This window comes from Hypomesus transpacificus, chromosome 22 (genome assembly GCF_021917145.1).
Source record: "Hypomesus transpacificus isolate Combined female chromosome 22, fHypTra1, whole genome shotgun sequence".
Lineage (NCBI taxonomy): Eukaryota > Metazoa > Chordata > Actinopteri > Osmeriformes > Osmeridae > Hypomesus > Hypomesus transpacificus.
Window position 1 is genome coordinate 12088479 of NC_061081.1, and position 20448 is coordinate 12108926.

General features: G+C 49.8%; 1 protein-coding gene across 2 annotated transcripts; it reads left to right on the forward strand.

Annotated features, from left to right (window-relative positions):
* Window positions 1-3002: 3002 nt before the first annotated feature.
* Window positions 3003-20372, forward strand: spag5 (sperm associated antigen 5). Of its 2 annotated transcripts, none has more exons than XM_047045716.1 (23): window positions 3003-3041; window positions 3674-3731; window positions 3818-3934; window positions 4249-6377; window positions 6653-6845; window positions 7335-7484; window positions 7580-7672; window positions 7755-7889; window positions 11364-11483; window positions 11703-11795; window positions 12004-12117; window positions 12401-12494; window positions 12639-12786; window positions 13212-13262; window positions 13436-13610; window positions 14838-14971; window positions 15088-15256; window positions 15599-15728; window positions 16310-16532; window positions 16686-17049; window positions 17810-17884; window positions 18895-18975; window positions 19538-20372. In XM_047045716.1, exons 2-23 carry the CDS (start codon window positions 3729-3731, stop codon window positions 19607-19609), a joined length of 4863 nt encoding a protein of 1620 aa, XP_046901672.1. In that variant the 5' UTR covers window positions 3003-3041; window positions 3674-3728; the 3' UTR covers window positions 19610-20372. The 2 variants fall into 2 exon arrangements, with proteins under 2 accessions (XP_046901672.1, XP_046901673.1); XM_047045717.1 differs by having other exon boundaries at window positions 7335-7451.
* The last annotated feature ends 76 nt before the right edge of the window (window positions 20373-20448 follow it).

Genomic DNA, 20448 nt, shown 5'->3' on the forward strand with positions numbered 1-20448 from the left:
GCAATATGGTCTGTGAGGGACAGGTCGTCATCCATGGTAACCACAAGGTTCCTGGCAGAGGATGAAGGGGTCACCGTCGCAGATCCCAGGGTGATTGACAGATCGTGGGAGATGGAGGGTTTGGCCGGGATGATGAGAAGTTCTGTTTTGGCGAGGTTCAGCTGGAGGTGGTGCTCGGTCATCCAGGCGGAGATGTCTGTGAGGCAGACCTCAATCCTAGCTGAGATCCTCGGATCAGTCGGGGGGAACCACAGGTACAGCTGCGTGTCGTCAGCGTAGCAGTGGTAGGAGAAGCTGTGGGAGGTGATGATTGGTCCAAGTGAGGTGGTGTATAGTGAGAAGAGACCGAGTTTTTCAGACCGTTTCTGAGATTGACATGGGTGTGTATGTGAGAGCCTACTTGAGTATGGGCTGAACTGGTGGAAGGAGCTTCAGAATCTGGTTCAACAAATATTTCTAGTTTGCCAGCATTGTCACAATTTTCTCTTCATGCTTCATTTTTTGGATCAATAGATAGGAAATGTTGTGCTGGTCAGAGACAGGAATCCAACAGACACATTTGTTCAGAGCCCCAAGAGAGCGAGACAAAGTCCAACTCTCGCCCCAAAGAGACCAATGCAAATTTGGTGACACATTTCTCAGAAAAAGCAGAAGTTAGTTTTGCCAAGGACAAGAGCAGGCAGCAACGTATCATCCGCACTGCTGAGAAGGTGATTGGCTGCAATCTGCCTTCCCTCGAGGACCTGCACACCTCGAGGACCCCGAGGCGAGCGAAGAAGATTGTGGCCGACTCCTCCCACCCTGGACACTCCCTGTTTCAGTCACTCCCCTCCGGCAGAAGGCTGCGCTCCATCAGGACCAAAACCTCACGCCACAAAAACAGTTTCTTCCCCTCCGCTGTTGGTGTCCTCAACAAGGCCAAGAGGTTACACTGACTTTAAAGGGGCAATTGACTGTTTTTTTGGGGTATTTCACACTGTTCCTTAAGGTCTCCGAATAGGGTATGTAACATTGGTTGGGTTGAACATGGCCCGGGTGCTGTTCTATGCCCTCTGACAGATCCTCTGAAATGTTCCCGGGAAAAACACTAGCTTTTCTCCTTTTATGGTATGCTCATTAATATTTAGATAAGCTGCGCGCTGATTGGTTGGTTATCAACGAGTGAAGCTGGGAGCAAAAACGCAACAAGGCACTCGCTGAAACACCGAAGTTGAAGACTTGAAATAAAAACGCGCAAATAAATCTATTGTGTCTACACAACACTGTTTTCAACAGATTGACTATATATCATTTGAAATTATAACAATACTTGTTTCCACTGTTGTTGAAGCAAACTGGATTGACTTAACTAGGTGGGTAGAACGTTAGGCTACAGCTTAGCAACCAAACCATATCGTGATTCTACTCGGCTTCAGTTAGCTAGCTAGGCTAGCTGTAGATATCTTGCTGTAAAATAACATGACAAAGATCTGGACAAACATGCATGGTGAATTGTAGATTTTCATTACACAGGTTATTTATTTGAATGAAACACAGTCAGGAACATGAATCAACGTTAGCCCCATTGCCAATAAACTAGGCTAAATTATCACACATTCTACCTATGCTCTTGCGTTAGCAAGCTAAACTTGTTTACATGCCTACAGTCTAGGTGTTACTAGTAACAGTTACTAGCAATGCTAACGTATCCTGTATCTAGAACCTGCCTTTCTCCAGTTCTTTCAAATAAATTATCTAGACAGGCGTTAGCAATAAGCCAGACTGCTGTTCGTTTTCTGGCTATTTTTCGGAAGCTTCCCTTCTAATGTCGACTACAGCTAATCTAGCTAGAGTCATTTGATGTGTGTAGAAAGTATTTAGCATTCTACCTGGTATGCTATATACAGGAAACGTTAGCATTGCTAATAACTGTTAGCACAACATCATACTGTCCTTATAGCTTGCGGTTGCAATGAGCATACGGTCGGAACAGCACCTCTTTCCAGGTTCAGCTTCCTAGCAAATCCTGCTTGAAATTGTCCAAGGTTGTCAAAACTGTCTTGGGTGAAATGTTCAGAGCAAATGAATGATTGAGTGTCGAACTTCGCCGGGATCTTCTCATAGACAACAGCAGCCATGCCTGTTGAATGTTTGGCTCCTTGGGAAGACTGTGAGTGATAGCCTTCCCTGTACAGCCTGGAACACAGCATTTACGACCGTGGTCCATTTTCAATATCCTTATTATAATTCAAAACGTTCTTCTTTGTAATTCCTTATAAGTAGCCTACACAGAGCAGCGCGCAGCCAAACTAGACGCTACCTCGGGCTGGTCTGGATGTAAATTCTGGGGCGTGACAAAGATACGGACCAGAGCCAATAAGAGGGCGATCACCGGTCCTACGTAGGACCGGTAGCTTTGTTGAAAAGCTAGCGTTTTACAGCCAAATTTTTTCTTTTTGAGATTTGAATAGGAAACAGGTGTCAATGGACTTTGATATTCACGGTATGCTCAGTTTACCCACCGAACTGTCGTTATTCAACTATGACAAGGTAAAATCGGTTTTGCAGTCAATTGCCCCTTTAAAGACTTAATGTCTTACAACAATTTGCATTTTGCACTACATTACAATACTGTATCTGTACCATTTGTATATTTTGTATCTTCTGTAATATTTGTATTTTATATTGTAAGTTACTGCAACTTTTATTTTATTGTATATTTAATTGTAATTCTATTCCACTTAGTATTGCTAGTTTCTGTACCCTTAGTATAGCATGGGTAATGGTTTCTGGTTAGCTGATTGTTTGAAATGCCGTGCTTCAATAAATTACAAAACAAAAAATTGTAATACATGTGTGTTTGTGTTTTGTGTCGTCTAACTAAACATTTCTGTGGTAATTTCGTTATTACACACTTTTCTCTGCATCTGGTAGCGCGGCAGGAAATGGATGTTGTTTGCAAAAGGAAGTGACGTTTTAGACCTACGGTAATTCAGTTTTAACCAATGAGGGGCAATCTTTCAGTTTGAATTTACAGGCGGTTGAAGTTCACAAGCTGACAGGTTTGTTTACCTCCTTTTCGTATCGTTAGCTATTTAATACATATCTATGTTCTGTAATTATGTAAATTGTGAGCAAGTGCTGACATTCTGGTAATATTCTAAGAATACGAAAACTAGTATCTATAAAAAATATTAAGTTAGTTAGGTAAGCAATCGTTAGCTAGCTAGACTGTCTCTTAACAAGAGGACATGACGAGCGTGGTACTAGTACATGCTCGTAGAGCTAGTTTATTTAGTCTTAGTTACATTTTCTGACTACCTAGCTTTATTGTTTGATCTTCACTCGTAATTGTATACTTGAATTGTATAATTTACATGCATAGATTAGGTCAACCCTGTTCCCGAAGAGCAAGACTAGAACTACTTTATTGTAGGTTTTCATCAAACTTAATCCAGCGCACATGATCTGATTCTGAGTAGACGCTACGTGACCCTAACTGTAATTACTGTAGTCTAGCTGTATGACATGTTGAATCATTTGTTTCAACTGAGGTTGGTGTGTGAACACAACAGTAGGGTACATCTCCAGGAGCCGCATTATAGAGCCAATAACCAACATAAATTACAGTTGCTATAGCCACCCACAGAAAAGGTAACTATATACGTTTGTTTTATTTGCGTCTTGGTTAAAGATTCAAAGCTTGCCTGCAACGAGACGAAAAGTGATCGACTCCTACGTTTTCAGCAATGGTAAAACTCTTAACATCACTATAACACAGCTTCGTGAACCATTTTCATCTTGCTTTACGTGAACTGGTTGCTCTTCTTGCTACTAGTCGTCTTGGCGTGGGGAACGTACGCCGTTAAGAAATGTGGAGAATGAGATGCACCTGCAAACCACAGCTTCGAGGCTCAAATCACGGTCCAGTAGCCATGTCCAATATACTTTAATGGTAAGCGAATTAAATGAGATTTTGCTAAACTTTGTGAAAAGCTTTGTCTTTCCTCTCTCTCATGCACTTTGGTTGTTTTGTTGCACTGTAGTTTGGATGATTGTTTTGTTAATGTGCACTGTGCCTGAAATGTGCTTATGGTGGGGTGTGGATAATGATTGTTCCTTGACTGACAACCTAGTACATTCACAACGATGCACTTCTGATCCTTGATCTTCTGATATGCTTTCTGTATGTAGTATAGGTTGCTTTCAATAAAGTCTAATAAAGATGATCATATTTGGTCTTACCTCCTCCTCTTCTCCTCCCAACAGAAGGATGGGGCAGCTGCTCGTTGCCTAGCAGCCCCTCTCTCCCCCGGCCTTTCAAGTGAGCTCACGTGCACACATTCTCCAGAAGTCGCTGAGAAGGCATCTACCATGGAGGACAACCATGACAACCACGTCAGTCATCTGTGTGGACCAGGAGACGTCACTTTCAAATCCTTTGTTTGTGTCGGAGGAGAAGTTCTGGTCTCAGAATCTTCCGTGTTGCCAGAAGGATCCGTGTTCCTTGATCAGTCTGTTCTGAGTCGGCTTCCCCCCGACAGTGAAGGGGAGAACATGTTCTCCTTGGAAAGCAGCGTCACCTGGTCATGTGACCACCATGTGGACCACCCCTACTGCAGCGCGGGATGTGATGTCACCACATCGAGGGCCGGTCATCTGTCCGCCTGCGAGCTTTCAGGTGCTGTTGGGAGCACAGATGTTCCCCACGCCACTGACGAGTCTGGACGTGCCAACGACTCCTTTTCTGGACTGGGAGATATTACGTACAGATCCCTCCTGTGTGCCGGCGGGGAGGTGGAAGTTTCTGAAGGCACCAGCCTGGCTGCTGAGATGGTCTGTGTACCTGGGGACCGGTCAGAGGGGCTCATCTGCCCCCCGTACCACCACAGTGTTCATCCTCCTGGCTTCATGGAGGAACGTGACCTCAAGCCCAGCAGTGGCCATACTGAGCACCCTTACTGTAACACAGAACAAGACATGGCTGCCTTTAGCACTGAGCCTCCTTCCTACAGGGAGGACTCGGTTAACTGTCCTGATGACGATGCTTTGGAACCTAGCGAAGGTAGTGAGAAGGCTCCAAGTGCACGAAGTGACGTCACCTTCAAATCTTTTAGTTGCAGTGGAGGAGAGGTTGAATGGTCTGACTCCATCAGAATGGGGGAGGAGACCATCCCTTTACCCAAGGATCAGTCTTCGAATGGCCAATCGCAACGCGACATCAGTATAAACCCAAGCATCTTATTGGATGATGAGACTGTCAGTCAAGCAGATCACCCATACTGCCATTCGAGCAGTGACGGTGTCGTGTCCTATATTGGCCACCCTCATATGATGGAGCCCTCTGTGGGAAACGTCTCTTTGAAATCAGCAAAGGATCTTGAAGCCGTTTCCTGTCAGCTCTTCCCAGAATGCACCACACAGGAAGAAGTCATTTGTCAGCTCATCCCAGACTGTGGTGACGTCCCTGTGTCCACACACAGCAGCACCGTACACGCTGAATATGATGATGGTTCTCCGTGCCTGGAACCGGGGGTAGCTCCTCTCCCAGAGACCCTGCTGGACGTGGTGAGGGAACTCCCGGGGTTCTGCTCCGTAGCCGACGCTCTGCCCCTCTCTCTCCTCAGCCCCGTGCTCAGGGCCACCCCTGTCAACCGGAGGAAGTGTGACCGGCGGTCTGTTTGGGCCCTCGCTCAAGCCATAGCACAGGAGTCCATTGCGGAGGTGGAGAAGATCCTCGAGGGCATCACCTCAGTAAGCTGTGTGGTCCCTGGTAACCCTGACAGCCTGTGGAACAGCATCACCCTGGAGAGCCCAGGGCTCCATCCCCAGTTCAACTCCACTGCTCTGGGGGCCAGGTCTTCCTGCAAGCCCCTGCAAGCACCTCCAACCAGGGAGAAGGTGCTGCAGGATCACCCGGAGAACGTTCTGGAGATGGAGGTTCTACAGGATCATGTAGCCCCTCAGGATCAGAACACAGACACACTGGAGAAGACTGTGGATGACGAGCAGGAAGCAGGGGAGAAGGATCCTTCTGCTGCAGAGCCTCCTACCCAGGAGGAGAAAGAGCTGGATCTTCCTCCAGTGGAGACGAGGACAGATGGAGGGAGAACCTGCACTCCTCCTCCTCACCAGATGGACCTGCTACCCCTCGGCTACTCCCTGGCTCCTGGGCTCCCCCTCCAGCAGCAGCTCAAGCAGATGGCCCACCTCCTCATCCTTGCGTCCAACAGGGTGGGTTTGTCGACCCCCTCGGGGGCCAGGCTGGAGGAGCAAAGTGTGGGCACCAGCCCCCCCAAGCTGGAGGAGCGCAGCTCCAACACCTCGGGGGTGTATGAGAGGAAGAGGGAGGTGCTGGTGTCGGATGCCTGCTCTGCCACTGACTCACTGCTCTGGAAGTGAGTTGTGTGTGTGTGTGAGATGGTGTGATCTTTCTCCAAAATGCTAAATTCCCTTCATTTGAAATGTTTTTCATCTGTTCATTCAAGTCTATACAGAAGTATTTACTCACCCTCCACCATCTCCTACCCTCTTCCACCATCTCCTACTCTCTTCCACCATCTCCTACCGTCTTCCACCATCTCCTACCCTCTTCCACCATCTCTCTCTTTCTCCCTCCTCCTACTCTCTCTTTCTCCCTCCCCTCTTGTCTCTCCACTCCCTCCTCCTCCAGCCTGGCCCCAGGCAGCCTATCTGACCTCTCCAGAGCAGAGCTGGAGCAGCGACTGTCCTCCAGCCTGATCATGGTGGAAGCCCTGGCCCAGCAGCTGTCTGCATCCAGGGTGCCCGCCTCCCTCCCCGGGGCTCCCGGCCCTTCCAGCCTGAGGGACAAGCTGGTCCAGACAGACCACACCGAGCTCAGCCAGGTGAGGGGCTGGTGAGGGGCTGGTGGGGGGCTGGTGGGGGGCTGGTGAGGGGCTGGTGAGGGGCTGGTGAGGGGCTGGTGAGGGGCTTGTGGGGGGCTGGTGGGGGGCTGGTGGGGGGCTGGTGAAGGGCTGGTGAGGGGCTGGTGGGGGGCTGGTGAGGGGGTGGTGGGGGGCTGGTGGGGGGCTGGTGGGGGGGTGGTGAGGGGCTGGTGTGGGGCTGGTGAGGGGCTGGTGGGGGGCTGGTGAGGGGCTGGTGAGGGGCTGGTGGGGGGCTGGTGAGGGGCTGGTGAGGGGCTGGTGTGGGGGTGGTGGGGGGGTGGTGAGGGGTTGGTGAGGGGGTTCAGCCAGTGCTGAAGGTTGACATTTTGAAAGCTCCAGTTTTTGTTTCTGAATTGTTAAAATCACACACGTATTCATTTCTGAAGCCTCTCTGGCTCTGCTGAAACATCTTTTAGTTACATGCCTCACTGTGTGTGTGTGTGTGTGTAGACTGTAACGTACAGGGAGCTGTATGTTGCGTCCCTGGAGAGGATCAGGGATCTGGAGCAGGAGCAGGCTGATCTGCAGACACTGAGGCTCAGCCTGGTCAACACCAGGACCTGCATGGTGAGAACACACCACAACACCAGGACCTGCATGGTGAGAACACACCACAACACCAGGACCTGCATGCTGAGGACACACACACCCCAGTACCATCAGTCACAGTGTGTGTGTGTGTGTTGTGTCTCCAGGCCAGCCAGAGTTCTCACAGTGAGGCAGTTCTGTCCAGCCTGAAGCAGATGCTGGATGAGGTCAAATCAGACCACCACAGCCTCCTCTCACAGGTAGGACCTGTGTGTGTGTGTGTGTGTCTAGTCCCAGGGTGTGTGTGTGTGTGTGTGTGTACTCATGTCTGTCCTGTCCCAGCATGCTCAGGTGCGGAGCCTGTTTGAGCGCTGTAATAGCAGCCAGTCCCGGATGCTGCAGAAGACCAGAGACTGTCTGCAGCAGAGGGAGGAGATGAGAGCCCAGAGGGACCAGGCCCTCTCTCAGCAGCAGGCGGTACAAATACAGCACTTTAAATGTGCAGGCCTTCAGTGTGGTGTCTCTCTCTCTGTGTGTGCAGGCCTTCAGTGTGGTGTCTCTCTCTCTCTGTGTGCAGGCCTTCAGTGTGGTGTGTCTCTCTCTCTGTGTGCAGGCCTTCAGTGTGGTGTGTCTCTCTCTCTGTGTGCAGGCCTTCAGTGTGGTGTCTCTCTCTCTCTGTGTGCAGGCCTTCAGTGTGGTGTGTCTCTCTCTCTCTCTCTGTGTGCAGGCCTTCAGTGTGGTGTCTCTCTCTCTCTGTGTGCAGGCCTTCAGTGTGGTGTCTCTCTCTCTCTGTGTGCAGGCCTTCAGTGTGGTGTCTCTCTCTCTCTGTGTGCAGGCCTTCAGTGTGGTGTCTCTCTCTCTCTGTGTGCAGGCCTTCAGTGTGGTGTCTCTCTCTCTCTGTGTGCAGGCCTTCAGTGTGGTGTCTCTCTCTCTCTCTCTCTGTGTGCAGGCCTTCAGTGTGGTGTCTCTCTCTCTCTCTGTGTGCAGGCCTTCAGTGTGGTGTGTCTCTCTCTCTCTCTGTGTGCAGGCCTTCAGTGTGGTGTCTCTCTCTCTGTGTGCAGGCCTTCAGTGTGGTGTCTCTCTCTCTCTGTGTGCAGGCCTTCAGTGTGGTGTGTCTCTCTCTCTGTGTGCAGGCCTTCAGTGTGGTGTCTCTCTCTCTCTGTGTGCAGGCCTTCAGTGTGGTGTCTCTCTCTCTCTGTGTGCAGGCCTTCAGTGTGGTGTCTCTCTCTCTCTCTCTGTGTGCAGGCCTTCAGTGTGGTGTCTCTCTCTCTCTCTGTGTGCAGGCCTTCAGTGTGGTGTCTCTCTCTCTCTCTCTGTGTGCAGGCCTTCAGTGTGGTGTGTCTCTCTCTCTCTCTGTGTGCAGGCCTTCAGTGTGGTCTCTCTCTCTCTGTGTGCAGGCCTTCAGTGTGGTGTCTCTCTCTCTCTGTGTGCAGGCCTTCAGTGTGGTGTCTCTCTCTCTGTTTGCAGGCCTTCAGTGTGGTGTGTCTCTCTCTCTCTCTCTCTCTGTGTGCAGGCCTTCAGTGTGGTGTCTCTCTCTCTCTGTGTGCAGGCCTTCAGTGTGGTGTGTCTCTCTCTCTGTGTGCAGGCCTTCAGTGTGGTGTGTCTCTCTCTCTGTGTGCAGGCCTTCAGTGTGGTGTCTCTCTCTCTCTGTGTGCAGGCCTTCAGTGTGGTGTGTCTCTCTCTCTCTCTCTGTGTGCAGGCCTTCAGTGTGGTGTCTCTCTCTCTCTGTGTGCAGGCCTTCAGTGTGGTGTCTCTCTCTCTCTGTGTGCAGGCCTTCAGTGTGGTGTCTCTCTCTCTCTGTGTGCAGGCCTTCAGTGTGGTGTCTCTCTCTCTCTGTGTGCAGGCCTTCAGTGTGGTGTGTCTCTCTCTCTGTGTGCAGGCCTTCAGTGTGGTGTCTCTCTCTCTCTGTGTGCAGGCCTTCAGTGTGGTGTCTCTCTCTCTCTGTGTGCAGGCCTTCAGTGTGGTGTCTCTCTCTCTCTGTGTGCAGGCCTTCAGTGTGGTGTCTCTCTCTCTCTCTCTCTCTGTGTGCAGGCCTTCAGTGTGGTGTCTCTCTCTCTCTCTCTCTCTCTCTCTCTCTCTCTCTCTCTCTCTGTCTCTCTCTCTCTCTCTCTCTCTCTGTGTGCAGGCCTTCAGTGTGGTGTCTCTCTCTCTCTCTCTGTGTGCAGGCCTTCAGTGTGGTGTGTCTCTCTCTCTCTCTGTGTGCAGGCCTTCAGTGTGGTGTCTCTCTTTCTCTGTGTGCAGGCCTTCAGTGTGGTGTCTCTCTCTCTGTGTGCAGGCCTTCAGTGTGGTGTCTCTCTCTCTGTGTGCAGGCCTTCAGTGTGGTGTGTCTCTCTCTCTCTCTCTGTGTGCAGGCCTTCAGTGTGGTGTCTCTCTCTCTCTGTGTGCAGGCCTTCAGTGTGGTGTCTCTCTCTCTCTGTGTGCAGGCCTTCAGTGTGGTGTCTCTCTCTCTCTCGCTCTCTCTCTCTCTCTCTGTGTGCAGGCCTTCAGTGTGGTGTCTCTCTCTCTCTCTCTCTGTGTGCAGGCCTTCAGTGTGGTGTGTGTCTCTCTCTCTCTCTGTGTGCAGGCCTTCAGTGTGGTGTCTCTCTCTCTCTGTGTGCAGGCCTTCAGTGTGGTGTCTCTCTCTCTCTGTGTGCAGGCCTTCAGTGTGGTGTGTCTCTCTCTCTGTGTGCAGGCCTTCAGTGTGGTGTCTCTCTCTCTCTGTGTGCAGGCCTTCAGTGTGGTGTCTCTCTCTCCCTGTGTGCAGGCCTTCAGTGTGGTGTCTCTCTCTCTCTGTGTGCAGGCCTTCAGTGTGGTGTCTCTCTCTCTCTCTCTCTCTCTGTGTGCAGGCCTTCAGTGTGGTGTCTCTCTCTCTCTCTGTGTGCAGGCCTTCAGTGTGGTGTGTCTCTCTCTCTCTCTCTCTGTGTGCAGGCCTTCAGTGTGGTGTCTCTCTCTCTGTGTGCAGGCCTTCAGTGTGGTGTCTCTCTCTCTCTGTGTGCAGGCCTTCAGTGTGGTGTGTCTCTCTCTCTGTGTGCAGGCCTTCAGTGTGGTGTCTCTCTCTCTCTGTGTGCAGGCCTTCAGTGTGGTGTCTCTCTCTCTCTGTGTGCAGGCCTTCAGTGTGGTGTCTCTCTCTCTCTCTCTCTGTGTGCAGGCCTTCAGTGTGGTGTCTCTCTCTCTCTCTCTCTGTGTGCAGGCCTTCAGTGTGGTGTCTCTCTCTCTCTCTCTGTGTGCAGGCCTTCAGTGTGGTGTGTCTCTCTCTCTCTCTGTGTGCAGGCCTTCAGTGTGGTCTCTCTCTCTCTGTGTGCAGGCCTTCAGTGTGGTGTCTCTCTCTCTCTGTGTGCAGGCCTTCAGTGTGGTGTCTCTCTCTCTGTGTGCAGGCCTTCAGTGTGGTGTGTCTCTCTCTCTCTCTCTCTCTCTCTGTGTGCAGGCCTTCAGTGTGGTGTCTCTCTCTCTCTGTGTGCAGGCCTTCAGTGTGGTGTCTCTCTCTCTGTGTGCAGGCCTTCAGTGTGGTGTCTCTCTCTCTCTGTGTGCAGGCCTTCAGTGTGGTGTCTCTCTCTCTCTGTGTGCAGGCCTTCAGTGTGGTGTCTCTCTCTCTCTCTCTCTCTCTCTCTCTCTCTCTCTCTCTCTCTCTGTGTGCAGGCCTTCAGTGTGGTGTGTCTCTCTCTCTCTCTGTGTGCAGGCCTTCAGTGTGGTGTGTCTCTCTCTGTGTGCAGGCCTTCAGTGTGGTGTCTCTCTCTCTCTGTGTGCAGGCCTTCAGTGTGGTGTCTCTCTCTCTCTCTGTGTGCAGGCCTTCAGTGTGGTCTCTCTCTCTCTGTGTGCAGGCCTTCAGTGTGGTGTGTCTCTCTCTCTGTGTGCAGGCCTTCAGTGTGGTGTGTGTCTCTCTCTGTGTGCAGGCCTTCAGTGTGGTGTGTCTCTCTCTCTCTCTGTGTGCAGGCCTTCAGTGTGGTCTCTATCTCTCTCTCTCTCTGTGTGCAGGCCTTCAGTGTGGTGGAGCAGCTGAAGGTGTCGAGTTCTGACAGGATCTCAGAGCTGCAGAACAGCCTCAGCTCTATCCAGGACCTCAGAGATGCTCTGACCAGGACCTACCCTCAACAGGTACACACACACACCTACCCTCAACAGGTACACACACACCTACCCTCAACAGGTACACACACACCTACCCTCAACAGGTACACACACACCTACCCTCAACAGTACACCCTTTTTAATCACAGGCATATTGGCTAAGCATATGTATATAATGAATACACACTGCTTCTCCTGAGAGCATTTCTAAAGTGTGTGTGTGTGTGTGTTACACCCCCCATGCAGGTTGCACTGAACAAGGCTTGTGTTGAATCCTTCAGCTCAGCATCTGAACTCTTAAGAGGAACTATGAGTGACCAAGCCAGCCTGCACCAGCAGGTACACATCTTCTGTAGAATGGGATCAGGAATCAAATATCTGACTGGAGTTTAATTTGTTGTATTTTTGTTGTAATACTATAAAGCATGAAATTCATTTGATATCATCAAATCCATAGTGATATCATACAGCTTACTATCCCGTCTGTGTGACGTTGTGCTCCAGTCAGCTGGTGTGGGTGTGTTAACATTGAGGCTGTTCTCTCCAGCTCCAGTCAACCAGGCGTCTCCTTCAGAAGACCTTCCCTCTGCTCAGCAGCCTGAACCACAAAACTGCTGCTGCCATCGCTGAGAGAGACCAGACCCTGATGGAGAGAGACCAGGTCTCTAGTCTGTCTTCTCTCTCTGTCTCTCCTGATTCGGTGTCTCACCTGATAGTCTGTCTCTCTGTAACTCTCTCTAGTCTGTGTGTCCCTAGTCTCTCTCACCTGATAGTCGCTCTCTCTGTAACTCTCACTAGTCTGTGTGTCCCTAGTCTCTCTCACGAGTCACTGTTTCTGTGTTTCTCTCTCTAGTCTTTGAGTGTCTGTAGGATCCTATGTTAGGACAGTTTTTCTAGGCCCAGCACATCCCTAACTCTGTCCTGATCCCTGCTCCTGTGCCCAGACCCAGGCTTCTCTCCAGCAGAGCATGTCCAGCCTGCAGGAGAGTCAACTGCAGAACACAGACCTCCAGCTGCAGGTCACCATTATGACCTCAGGTGAGAGGCCCTCCACCCTACCTGCAACACACAGGGGGATTTGAACCTGTGACCTCTATATTGTGATCCTCAGCTCCTGCCAATGATCTTTCAGTGAACTTCTTAACCGTAGTATGTAATAGTTTCCCTCTCCCCCCTCACCAGAGATGGGTGTGCTCCGTCAGCAGCTGGGTGAGGAGGAGGAGGAGCGAGCTGGTCTGGAGAGGAAGGTGGGGGAGCTGTCTGCTACAGTCTCCTCCAGCCTGGCCTCCTACGCCTTCCTGGAGCAAGCCCTCGCTGGGGAGTCCAGCCTGTAAGGCCCTGGCTCTGTGTGTGCATGTGTGTTCCAGCCTGTAAGGCCCTGGCTCTGTGTGTGCATGTGTGTTCCAGCCTGTAAGGCCCTGGCTCTGTGTGTGCATGCGTGTTCCAGCCTGTAAGGCCCTGGCTCTGTGTGTGCATGCGTGTTCCAGCCTGTAAGGCCCTGCCTTGTGTGTGCATGCGTGTTCCAGCCTGTAAGGCCCTGGCTCTGTGTTTGCATGTGTGTTCCAGCCTGTAAGGCCCTGGCTCTGTGTTTGCATGCGTGTTCCAGCCTGTAAGGCCCTGGCTCTGTGTGTGCATGCGTGTTCCAGCCTGTAAGGCCCTGGCTCTGTGTGTGCATGCGTGTGCCCATGTGCATTCTGCTTTATACATGTCATCAGATAGTGTGGTTCAATTGTCTGTGTCGTCTTGTTCCTGTAGGTTGCAGCAGGCCCAGCAGGATGTGAAGCTAGCTACTGAACGTGTTAATGAGTGAGTAGAACTTCATCAATAGGGACTCAGACACACAACGTAAAGACGACCTGTAGGACAAACACATCTGAATAAAACATGCATGTATTTGTTGTGACTTGGAGCAGTTTTGCTTGTTTGTTGTCGTAGCCTTGCCCTGACATCCTCTTCCTCGTGTGTGTGTGTGTGTCTAGGCTGCAGGCACGGCTGCAGCACAGTGAGCAGTGTGTGTGTGAGCTGGAGAGAGCCCTGCAGCACAGTGAGGAGGAGAGCACAGAGCTGCAGGCCCGCTGCTGCAGCCAGGCCCTGCAACTGCAGCAGCAGGCCCAGATACACACTCAGCTCTGCAGCATGAAGGACATGAACGAGGTACACACCTTACACACACGCACCATACACACACACACCAAACACACTCAGCTCTGCAGCATGAAGGATATGAACGAGGTACACACCATACACACACACACCATACACACTCAGCTCTGCAGCATGAAGGACATGAACGAGGTACGCACCTTACACACACGCACCATACACACACACACCATACACACTCAGCTCTGCAGCATGAAGGAGCATTGGTAACTTCCTGTCTCATCCATAATGTACCTTTTTGGGGGAGATATTCTGCCTTTTCAAACCAAAACTAAAAAAACTTTCGCCAAAATGTTTGCCTTTTGAAACCTTGCAACCGTACAAAATAAACGCTAATATTTATCCAACCAAAACTTGTTCAATATTTTTGCAACTTTGATGTTTTATTTTTCCTTTCACACAGTGAAGGGGAGTAATGCAGAGTAGAGGCCTCATCTAGTCTGCCTGCTGCATGGTAGCTTTGGAGACTAGAACGTTTGTTGTGCGTCATAGCCAGGAAATGAGAAAAGGCTTGTAAATGTAAGAAGTAGAAAGTATAGATATTAGTAAAATATCTGAATATAAATTGTAAGTACTGATACCAGAAATCTACTTCCCATAGCAACTGACGATACAAACCTGTTTCTGATACAAACATGTAACTTTCCATAAGAAAAACGGCCAGAAGACTTTAGCAGGTGTAGTTAAGGTGCTCGTGTGTAAATTGTTAAAGGAGGTTTAATAATAACTGTGCTGCTTGACAACCAGCGGTGTGGGTAACGTTAGCGCCCCCCCACTAATACTCATCCAGAATTTGTCCAATTGTTCTAACATCCTCCCGATGTTGCTCTGGGACGAAGGGTTAAGGTCCTGAATCTGGAGCCCTGCTCAAGGGACGAAGGGTTAGGGTCCTGGATCTGGAGCCCTGCTCGAGGGACGAAGGGTTAGGGTCCTGGATCTCGAGCCCGGCTCGAGGGACGAAGGGTTAGGGTCCTGAATCTGGAGCCCTGCTCGAGGGACGAAGGGTTAGGGTCCTGAATCTGGAGCCCTGCTCGAGGGACGAAGGGTTAGGGTCCTGAATCTGGAGCCCTGCTCGAGGGACGAAGGGTTAGGGTCCTGGATCTGGACCCCTGCTCGAGGGACGAAGGGTTAGGGTCCTGAATCTGGAGCCCTGCTCGAGCCGTACTCGATGAACGTGACTTTGCCAAACAAATCTCACCAGATGAAGTCTCTTGTCAGTTCCTGCAGATGGAGAGTGAGCTGGTGCGGCAGCAGATTGAGGAGAGCGAGGCCAAGCAGAGGGCCACTCTGCACGCGCTCAGGGAGAGGAACTTCCAGAGTGAGGACCTGAGGAAGGCCCTCAGCCACGCCACGTACGTTTCATTTCTTATTCTTAAAGGTTCTGTAGGTAGTATTATACTGTACAGTTCTCTCCTCTGTACTTGAACTGAAGTGAGGGAACTGTGTGTGTGTGTGTGTGTGTGTGTAGTGTGGAGCAGCAGGCGTTGCGTGCTGAGCTGCAGAGAGTGAGTGAGGAAGGCAGAAGGCTCCAGGCAGAGCAAGCAGAGCAGCAGGCTCAGACGGTCACTAACATCACCATCCTACACCACACCCTCCGACAACTGACCAATCAGCTGCAGGCTGCCCTCACCTCCCAGGTGACACACACATCACCTTCCTACACCACACACACATCACCCCTCCTACACCACACACTCCCTCCTCCACACATCACCCTCCTACACCACACACTCCCTCCTCCACACACACACACACACACACACTCCCTACACCACACACTCCCTCCTCCACACATCACCCTCCTACACCACACACTCCCTCCTCCACACACACACACACACACTCCCTACACCACACACTCCCTCCTCCACACATCACCCTCTTCCATCCAGCCCAAAGTGTTATTAATCAAGGTTCTTTTCAAGTCTGCTAAACTTGATTTAAACGTGAAATGGCCGTGTCTCCACAAACCATCCCAGGAGCAGCCCCCTGTGCCCCAGACCGCCCCACAGTTTGAGCAGCACCCCCCCAGCTCGTTTGTGGACAGCATCATGGTTGCCCTGGCCAGAGGGCCGGAGGAATGCCACGCAGAGCCCCCTGCTGGACACAGTACGACATTACACCATGCACAGCACACATTTGGACGCTCGCTCTCTCTCTCTCTCTGATTCCCTCCCTCTTCCTGTCTCTCTCGGATTCCCTCCCTCTTCCTGTCTCTCTCGGATTCCCTCCCTCTTCCTGTCTCTCTCGGATTCCCTCCCTCTTCCTGTCTCTCTCGGATTCCCTCCCTCTTCCTGTGTTTCTCTGATTCCCTCCCTCTTCCTGTCTCTGATTCCCTCCCTCTTCCTTTCTCCCTCTGAAGCCCTTCCTCTTCCTGTCTCTCTCTGATTCCCTCCCTCTTCCTGTCTCTGATTCCCTCCGTCTTCCTGTCTCTCTCTGATTCCCTCCCTCTTCCTGTCTCTGATTCCTCCCTCTTCCTGTCTCTGATCCTCCGTCTTCCTGTCTCCCTCTGATTCCCTCCCTCTTCCTGTCTCTGATTCCTCCCTCTTCCTGTCTCTGATTCCTCCGTCTTCCTGTCTCCCTCTGATTCCCTCCCTCTTCCTGTCTCTGATTCCTCCCTCTTCCTGTCTCTGATTCCCTCCGTCTTCCTGTCTCCCTCTGATTCCCTCCCTCTCTGTGTTTGTCCTCAGATGTGGCTGGGTCCCAGTCTAAGGGTCTGGGCAGTAAGAACAGCGCCTTCTCCCATGTCCCCATGAAGAGCAGCGACAGAGGGGAGGAGGGGGGGGAAGCGAGGGGTGAAGAGGAGGAAGAGAGTGTGCTAGCTCTGCTGGTAGACATGGGTACCACTGTGACAGAGCTGGCCTCTACCCTGGCCCTGCTGCACCAGCACAAAGACTCACAGCACAACACCATGTAGGTACTCCGTGTGTGTCTGTACCAAGTCTGTAGATACTGGATGTCTGTTTTGTTTTTGCTGTATTCATGTACATCCTTTAGACAGTCAGGTGATCCATGTAGTGTTTGTGGAAGAGGGGCAGCTGCCTTCACAGACTGTTGTTATTTCAGCGGTGCCCTGCAGGGGGAGCTGCAGGCCCAGGCTCTCAAACACACAGAGGAAGTGTTTGAGCTGAGAGAGCAGGTGAGCAGACTGACCAGCCAGGAGGAGAAGTGGGCTGCAGCGCTGCAGGACAGAGCCCAGGAGGAGAAGACCACCATGCAGCTTCTAACTGACCTGGACGGGGTCAGGGAGCTGCTTCAGAGCCACAGGACTGAGAACACCGAGCTAAGCAAGGAAGTGTTGGCGCTTCGCCGCTCTCTCCACCAATCAGAGGTGGAGGCCCAGGCCATGAGGGAGGAACTGAGCAAGGCGGGAAGCCAATCAGCATCCTCCATGAATGCTATGGATGACAAGATCCGCCTTCTGAAAGAGGTTTGTTCGTGGCATAGATCACTATATGCAGAAATACATGTATACACATAAATGAAGCATTAATATGGTGAGATAATGAGATGTTTTCCATTTGATCTGTGGACTGTTTCATGTAACGCGAGAAAAAAAAAGATTGAGATCTCTGAAGTGAGAACACACTTTGCCACTAAATCAGCTGTGGACAGTGGAAGCACATGGCTAACTGGTGTTCACTAGCTGCTACTAGACCAGGCTGGTGTTCACTAGCTGCTACTAGACCAGGCTGGTGTTCACTAGCTGCTGCTAGACCAGGCTGGTGTTCACTAGCTGCTACTAGACCAGGCTGGTGTTCACTAGCTGCTACTAGACCAGGCTGGTGTTCACTAGCTGCTACTAGACCAGGCTGGTGTTCACTAGCTGCTGCTAGACCAGGCTGGTGTTCACTAGCTGCTACTAGACCAGGCTGGTGTTCACTAGCTGCTACTAGACCAGGCTGGTGTTCACTAGCTGCTACTAGACCAGGCTGGTGTTCACTAGCTGCTACTAGACCAGGCTGGTGTTCACTAGCTGCTACTAGACCAGGCTGGTGTTCACTAGCTGCTACTAGACCAGGCTGGTGTTCACTAGCTGCTACTAGACCAGGCTGGTGTTCACTAGCTGCTGCTAGACCAGGCTGGTGTTCACTAGCTGCTGCTAGACCAGGCTGGGATACACTTTCACAATGCACACACACACACACACACACACACACAGAGGACCTCAGCGTGTGTGTCATCCACAGGTGGAGAGACTAAGGATGAGTCTGGTGGAGGTGGAGGAGGGGCGCTCCAGGCTGCTGGATAGAGCCAAGAGACACGTGAGTTTGTATATCCTATTTAGTAATGAGTGTTTCCTCTAGGATTTTTTTTTTTTAGCCATGGGGGCCCCCCCCCAGCCGAAACAAAGTTCTAACTCTATTTCGGAGCAGGTTAATGTAATAGTCCTATTTCCCCTAAAGCAATAAGGTTAAGCTACTTAAAGACACATTCCACTCATAAAGTTTGTTCTCAATGGCATAAATGCTGCCAATTAATAATTGACGTAACAACTTATTGTAAATGGTCAGTAGCCTAGCCTATGGATTCAGGTAGGCCACTCGAAAGCATGTACACTGTCTGCTTCATTTGATCTTGATAGGCTAAGCATTCTGTAGCAAATAATAACAATATACCCACTATTTATTATTTAAAACTACTTCAGAATAATAATGCACCTAAATACAAACGTGAGCAAGGGCAGCAATCGCTATTGAATCAACAGACGTGCAATTTAGCTAGCAGTGGAAGAATACAATGAAAATAACCAGTTAACTTAATTTTGATTTGCAAGAACAATAGACTAATACAATAACAGGCTTAAATGACCTGACCACATAAGTTATACGACTACAGTTCTCAAAAATGCAAATACGCAATCTCAACTGCGGTGTGAAGCGTATGTCCGTGCTATTCTCCGACATGCACTCTAATCACTGCTAATAGACGGCCTTTTGTACAGCCCTGTTTCTGATACCGTGGCGGCAGCCACAGCTAAATCAACAGAGGAAACTGATCAAAGATTTGATTTAATGGCGCCTTTCTCTGCACTCAAGGACACCATACAGAGGTACATAAGACATTAAAAGAAGCAAAAAAAATACATAAAGTACAGCAACATTAAAAATATATAATCTATATCCATTATGTGTGAAGAAATGCTTTCAAACACCAACACACAGGTGGTTCACCTGTTCTCCTAATGAAACAACCACTTCACGCTTACATGCTGGGATTTCTGTGTTCATTGAAGACTCCTAAATAGCATGAAGGCTCTGTGTTGTGTCTGCAGCAAGTGGTGCATGAGGCCAACCAGAGGAAGCTGGAGAAGGAGCTCCACCTGCTGGACCACATGATCGAGGCAGTCAGGAAGGTGAGCGCTCCACCATGGACTTAACAGGATTTGTATGGAGGACTGCATCTTTACTGTTATACTGCATGTTAATCTAGTGATGTGATCTGTTAGACTGCATGTTAATCTACTGATGTGATCTGTTAGACTGCATGTTAATCTACTGATGTGATCTGTTAGACTGCATGTTAATCCGCTGATGTGATCTGTTATACTGCATGTTAATCTACTGATGTGATCTGTTAGACTGTATGTTAATCTACTGATGTGATCTGTTAGACTGCATGTTAATCTAGTGATGTGATCTGTTAGACTGCATGTTAATCCACTGATGTGATCTGTTAGACTGCATGTTAATCTACTGATGTGATCTGTTAGACTGCATGTTAATCTACTGATGTGATCTGTTATACTGCATGTTAATCTACTGATGTGATCTGTTAGACTGCATGTTAATCTACTGATGTGATCTGTTAGACTGCATGTTAATCTACTGATGTGATCTGTTAGACTGCATGTTAATCTACTGATGTGATCTGTTATACTGCATGTTAATCTACTGATGTGATCTCCTGTCCTGCAGACTCTGCTCTCTGTGCCGGACGTGGTGCAGAACTGCGAGGAGCTTCGTAAACTGGTGGAATACCTCGGATGAAGACCTTGTAACACTTCAGATCAAACCTCTTCTTTTGTGTGTGAATTGTTTATTGGAAATAATAAAAGTAGTTTTAATACAACAGAAAGGCTGTTATTAGATAAGACTGGTTAGGCAGCCCTGTGCTGTGTGTCGGTTTTCCACAAGTAAAAACACCCAGTTGTGCTGCTCAGAAAGTATATTTGATTTGGTACAAATAAGTTTACAAATTCAAGAAAACAACAAGAGTAGTCATCAATTAGAAGTATTCAAGCAGAATCAATCAGTATAAAAAAATACATTTTAAATTGTATCCTTGGATGTTGCTACTATGGATGTTGCACATCTTTTTTTACCGTAATTCTCAAGTAATTTGTGTCTAAACTTTAGGACTGAATGATTTTGGAAAATATGCGAATTGCGATTATTTTGACTAATATTGAGATTTAATATGCGATTATTATATTAATCGCATATCAACATGTCATTATTTTGGCCATCCAAAGTACGAGGAACTTAAATGAAATTATCTTCTCCTGTTCCATTGATGTCGACCATCTCAGCCCTCTGAGGCAGAGAGCCAGACCATTCCACCCTATTCAGGGACATCATGTCGCCCTGAGGGTAATCGAGGTGAGGAGGAACTGGGCTTTGACCCATCATCGGGGAGGCTGTGTTGCTTCTACCGTGGTCTCAACTGTCTTGGTGACAGTTTGAGTGACAGCCTTGTTAGAAAGCTTTGGGGACCCATCATCGTCCTCAGCAACAATGCTCTTCAGCAGAAAAGCACAGATGACCAAGGCTGGCAGGTTCATGTTTTGTTTCTTCATTTCTGATAGATGTCTGTCTCTGCAGAGAGA

Coding starts and splice junctions, on each gene's coding strand:
- spag5 (XM_047045716.1), top strand. Junction 13,611..14,837: donor GCATGAAGGACATGAACGAG/GTACACACCTTA, acceptor GTCTCTTGTCAG/TTCCTGCAGATGGAGAGTGA. Junction 17,050..17,809: donor AGATCCGCCTTCTGAAAGAG/GTTTGTTCGTGG, acceptor TGTCATCCACAG/GTGGAGAGACTAAGGATGAG.